This window comes from Aptenodytes patagonicus, chromosome 5 (genome assembly GCF_965638725.1).
Source record: "Aptenodytes patagonicus chromosome 5, bAptPat1.pri.cur, whole genome shotgun sequence".
In the NCBI taxonomy this organism is placed as follows: domain Eukaryota; kingdom Metazoa; phylum Chordata; class Aves; order Sphenisciformes; family Spheniscidae; genus Aptenodytes; species Aptenodytes patagonicus.
In genome coordinates, this window is record NC_134953.1 from 30,732,822 (window position 1) to 30,738,586 (window position 5,765).

The following is a 5,765-nucleotide window of genomic DNA, read 5'->3' on the forward strand; positions in this document are numbered from 1 at the left end:
TGTAACCTACACACACACACATCAAAAGCTCAAATCACACAGTCCTGGAAACTCCTAATTTGTTCTCCAGTCTCTGAGGGACGTTTCCAGAGCGGGTTTAGGCACCTTTTTCACTTTTCCTGACTTGCTGGCAATTTCCTCACTAGAGGACAAAGGCTCTAGTGGCCATATGGCTTTTGTGCCCTGGGTTGGGCAGGATGCAGAAGGTGATATCAGGTGGCGGCTCTCACTGTTGCGGTTTTCCCAAATTCTCACGGTTTGCCCATGAAACTTTTCCTGCGGGGGCTGGCGATGCCCGCCACGGGGGCTCCGAGCGAGCGTGCGGCGGGGTGCGCTCCGTCCTGCACCTGGCAGTGCTTTATTGAGTGGGGGTTGTGGGGTTTGGGGAAGGAGGGAGGACGGAGGGGAGGTGTTTCCCCGCGGGGCTGGGGGCGGCCCGGCGGGCGCCTGCCCGTGGCGGCGGGGCGCGGACACGCGTGGGGCGGGCGTCGGCCCGGGGTGGGGGGTCCCGCCCCGCTCCTCCGCCGCCGGGCGCGGGGCCGCGGCGGCCGGCCGGAGCCGCGGGCGGTATTTAAGCGGGCGCGCCTCGAGCGGCGCGCTGCCGCCGGGGCTGGCGCGGCGCCGCCGGAGCATGCACGCCTTCGGGCCGCCCGCCGAGCCGCCGCCCCACGCCCAGGAGCTGCTGGACGTGGCGGTGTGCCCCGGCATCTACCCGCCGGGCCGGCCCCTGCCCCAGCCCCCGCCCGCCGCCAACCCCTACCTGTGGCTCGGCGGCCCCGCCGCGCCCTACCTGCCCGCCGCCCCCTTCCTGCCGTCGGGCTGCGCCCCCGCGCAGCGGCCGCCGTCGGGCGCCGCGGGCGCGGAGCGGGACTGGCCGGCGCTGCCCCCGCAGCAGGAGTGCCTGCGCCCGGCCAGGCCGCCCTACTCCTACTCGGCGCTGATCGCCATGGCCATCCACAGCGCGCCGGGCCGGCGGCGCACCCTCAGCCAGATCTACCAGTACGTGGCCGAAAACTTCCCCTTTTACAAGAAAAGCAAGGCGGGCTGGCAGAACTCCATCCGCCACAACCTCTCCCTCAATGACTGCTTCAAGAAGGTCCCGCGGGACGAGGACGACCCGGGTAAGGGGATGGGGACGGGGACGGGGACCGGGCGGGCGCGCCCCCTCCGCCCCCCCCCCGCGATGGGGCGCGGAGGCGGCGGCGGCCAACGCGCGGGGCCCTTCTTCTCTCCGCAGGCAAAGGCAACTACTGGACCCTCGACCCCAACTGCGAGAAAATGTTCGATAACGGCAATTTTAGGAGGAGGAGGAAGAGACGGGCCGAGGCCGGCGCGCTCGAGGGGGCCGGGGAGAGCGGCGGGGGCCCGCGGGCGTCCTGCCCCACCGGGCTGCGGGGTCCCCCCGGCGCCGATGCCCCCCTCTACGGCCGCGCCGGGGCCCAGGCGTGACGAGCTCCCCGGGCGCACCGAGATGCACTAACGCACGAGAGAGGAATATTTTTGTAACGCGTAAATGTACATTTTTATATATAATCTATAAATACAGAGAGGTGCAGGAGGAAGGGAGCGGGGATGGGGGTGTGGTGGGAGCCGAGCGAAGCCGTCGGGGCTGGCCATGGGTGCCGCTTTCCCTGCTTTTTCACACTGTCCCTTCCCACCAAAACCTTGGAAAGGCTTTAACCTCCTGCCATGTGGGTGTCCGGGGTGGCTTTCTCACCTTCGCATGGCCAAGAGCAAAGCAGAGCTCCCCACAGCAGCCCGGCCATGCAGCCGAGGGCCTCCCGCTGGAAGGAAGGCTCCTGCCAGCCACGGCCCTCCTGAGTGGGTTAGCGGAGGTAAATGCCGGATTTGCAGCCTGGACTTTCGAGAGATGCCAGGAGAGAGCCTGGGATGCAGGGAGGGACAGAGGGATGTGCCCTCACCTCCGGGCCCCATTCCCAGGGGGTAACCGGGCTGGTGTGGGGGGCACCCAGCCCCACCATCATCTGCAGCATTTCTAAATAAAACCACTTTATTTTTTCCAAACACAAAAGATCATCTTTGTGTCAGCCCGTGGAGCTGGCAATAATTTGTATGAAGAATTTCAGATTTAATCGAGCGTCCAAATTTAAGCTGGATCCCCGCTGAGGAGCCCTGTAATTGCTGGTTCTCCTGCTAACTGCCTTGACGATCGCTTGTGGGGAGCTGGTGGCCTGCGGTGTGGGTGTCCCAATGCAGCCCGGGCTCTGCCCCGACAGCGCAGCAGCTCCCAGGTACCCGCTGGTGTCCCGGGGCACCTGCTGCTTGAGGTTGCCTTGGTAAAAACACCTCTGATTTATCCACAGCATCCACACATACATGTGGTTTCTGCATTTTTTATGAAGCTTTGGAAAAATGTAACGTGGCACCAGTGGACTGCAGCCACGGCAGTTATGTTTGGACATTTTATTAAATACTTCAAATGGGAGGTTTTTGCTACCCCTACTTGCCTACTAATACCTGGTGCCTGTTCCCTGCTTTTGCTTTCCGGTCGTTCTTTGAAGGTCCTTGAGTTTGAAGAAAACAAAATTGTGAACTATATAATCTGTTGCCTTTCCTTTCTGGCTGGCTGTCTCCTCCAGCCTGCTCTTCCTCGCTTATGACAAAAATACAGCTTTCTTAAATAAAAAGCTAAAAATATTATTGTTGTTGTTTACAAGGAAACAACCCCAAACAGAAACCTGTATAATGCAAACTTTTTGTGCATTATAATGGAACCATAAAGCAAGTTTGACAAAAAAACCATAAAACAAACTGTCTAAGAATCTAAAACTTGTCGGAGATGCAAGTCCCTGATGGAGAGGGAGAACCAGCTGTACATGCAAAGTTTTTCCTGGCCCCAAATGTAATAACTAGTATTACAAACTATCCGATTTACAAATATCCAACTTTAGTAGACCTGGAGTAAAGGAAAGAGCAAACTGAACTTGTCAGCCAATATCCTGTGTCAGTTTATGTAGTCAAATTTCTTTTTTATTAATCTCCTATTTGAAAAAAAGCTTCATACAAAAAAAAAAATCAGTATTCCAAAATGGCTTTTAAAATATTTCAGACCGAATCTTTATGTTATTATTTTCCAGGGCTATCGAATAAGAAGACATGTAAATTATAACTCCTGTTTCCTTTTTAAAGTGGGTAGAATCCTGTTCAAGGTTTCAAGCTCTTTTTCAGCAGGGTAACCTTTAGCTACCACATTAAAGGGTGCAGGGAAAGTTATTTTTGCAATTAGTTGCATTTTAAGCTGCTTTTTTACAGCTGACTGAGGGTTGTGGTGAGCAGGTCATGTAGAGAGTGAAAAGGGGAGATAGCCTTGTATCTTTACCAAAAAAAAAAAGGCCCTGTTGATTAATTTCTTGGTGAAAATGGCTACGTGCTTCAGTTGGCATTAGAATTTTAAAAAGCTGCCTTTGGACTGTGAAATTCATTTGCCGAGGGGTGGGCACACACTTTTAAATAGGAAGGATGGAGTAGCTCTTGCCCTGGCAGAGCTGGAGGACCCTTCCGGAGACAAAGTGAAGACATCGATCTCAGAGCTGGGAAACCAATGATTTCACTCAACCCACATTTTCTTCTGCTTCAGGATACAAAGTTCTGGATCCAACAGTAGGGGCCAAGCTCCGTATTTTCACCTTGAGACTATTTGCCCTGGGACAGTACGCCATTGCAGGATCCTGAAAACGCAGCAAAACACAAAGAGAACTCCAGGTGGCTGCAGGTACTTCAAGCTTTCTCAGCGTGGTCTTTGTAAGCAGCTCAGCTGGGTCCTGTGTTGGTGGAATTCCATGGATAGCTCCGTGAAAGGACCACACTGCATTGCCAGAGCTTTTCTTTAGGGACTATTTAAGATGCTGATTCAATGTGTACATGAAGGCCATCATTTGTATTTCTTTGTGCTTCTGTGGTACTCTAATTCTATTTTTGTGTATTGGAAAGAAAAGGAGACTTTTTTAAATAAATCAATCTAATTGGAGCAGAGAAGTTGCAATCTCTTTAAGCAAAAACACTGCTTGAAGGAAGGACCTGCATCAGGTAACAAGTCTCTGGGTTAACAGGGTAGCTGCAGGCTGTAGTGAAAAAGAAACTGAACCGGGGTAGATTGATGGCTCCCCAGCTGTCTTTCCCAGGCCCTTGTATGAAACATTGCTAACTATGGCAGGTACCCTCTGCATGCCCCTCACTGGATTATTTCTCCTTGCAGCCACACTGTTACTGCAGCAGGATTCAGATCTGAGTGTGGCAGAAGGTACTTCAGGGAGCGTTTGCACTTAAGCTGAGACCAATTTCCCCTAAGCTCCCTCCCTAAGCTGGGAGGTGAGGCGGGCTCCTCTGAAGGGTGCCTGAGAACAAGGAGCCAACTCAGGAGCTCGGACGAGACTCCAAAGGAACTTGTCCTGATTGACAGTGTGGAAAGGCTGAGGAGCTGAGTCTTTTCACTTGGAGACTTAACACAGATGTCAAAAATCGAGTGCTCCTAGGTGTGCAATGCCACAGCAGCCTGTGATACACCCTGCTGTGACACACACCCTGCTGTGACACACAGGCTGGATGATTTGCTCCTGGTTTTACGTGTCTGTGTGAGCTAAAGCTTCTGACACCATTTTCTTATTCTCTCCATATTCCCAAACACACGGTATAATCAAAGTGATACTATGCAATAGCCAAATGACCAGGCTTAGTCTGGAAAAAACACTGCAGGAGTTCCTCTGGGTCTATGCAAGAAGGTAAACACGAATGCAGACACTGTGGGTCTGGACCTGGCGATGAGAGCCTGCTTTAGTGCAGAATGAGGTACGCCAGTGCTGGGAATGGGGCAATGAGAGTGAGGGACTGCTAAATGCAAATAGAGACCGATGTGTGCCCAGGGACCCACCACTGCAGAAAGAAAGGTCAAGGGGCCTCAGAGCCCCACATGCACCTTAGCCAATAGCCTCAGCTACGTGGTGAGTGTGTTCAAAGCACGTAATGGCATAAGAGTTTGTGCATGGGTGGTGAGACATCTAACATGAGTAAGAGTATGGGAAGCTCCTGCAGTTAGATGCCATTTCTGGTATCTCCTGATCTTGGAAACATTAGAAATCCACCCCTTGCTGAAGTTTAGAGCAACTCGGTGCCTACTGTGGTGTTAATTCTTCAGGGATGGATGTAGCATCAAGGAAACGGCTCAGCACCTTTTCACCATTTTCCCCATGATAAACCGGAAGGGGGGTTGAAAATCTTTCCCTGTTTGAGGAAGTATCCAAACAGAGCAAGAAATTGTGTTCATGGTTCATTTCAGCCAGGACGCACTGGAGAATTGGACTTACATTAATATGTTATGGAAAAGTTCAGGAAGTGACAGTTATGGTAGCTCCGCTTTCTACGCTGTGCTTTTTACAGGGGATGCTATAGTACTGGCAACAAGTAACAACAGCCTTGGTTCATTATTCAAGGATAAACCTATGGAAATAAAGAACTAGACTGTTTCTTTATCCAGATAGAGTTCAACATGATAAAAAACCCCCATGATTTCTTTACTCTGGAGCAATGTGTTGGCCTATATAAGAAAGAGAAGGGACTGTCATATAGTCATCTTTTTGGGACTGGGCAGCAATGCACCCCTTGCAAGGTTAAGCCATGGCTGGTGGGTTAGCAGCTAATGTGCTGAACATTTAATTCTTGGACTGTGGTTTGAGCCCAGCTTCAGGTCATAAGCCAAGCGGGTTTGGAGGGCTTGCCTCTACTCTTAGCAGACAACAGTTGTCTTCACA

The 5,765-nt window shown here is 52.5% G+C and overlaps 1 protein-coding gene across 1 annotated transcript; it reads left to right on the forward strand.

Moving 5' to 3' along the window:
• Positions 1-631: 631 nt before the first annotated feature.
• FOXI2 (forkhead box I2) lies at positions 632-1,449 on the forward strand. The gene is made up of 2 exons (XM_076338018.1): positions 632-1,121; positions 1,238-1,449. Exons 1-2 carry the CDS (start codon positions 632-634, stop codon positions 1,447-1,449), a joined length of 702 nt encoding a protein of 233 aa, XP_076194133.1.
• Positions 1,450-5,765: the final 4,316 nt, after the last annotated feature.

Bases quoted from the DNA above. Each gene is read 5' to 3' on its own strand.
- FOXI2 (XM_076338018.1), top strand. From the start codon at position 632: ATGCACGCCTTCGGGCCGCCCGCCGAGCCGCCGCCCCACGCCCAGGAG. The intron at 1,122-1,237 runs GTAAGGGGATGG...TTCTCTCCGCAG, and splicing joins GCGGGACGAGGACGACCCGG to GCAAAGGCAACTACTGGACC.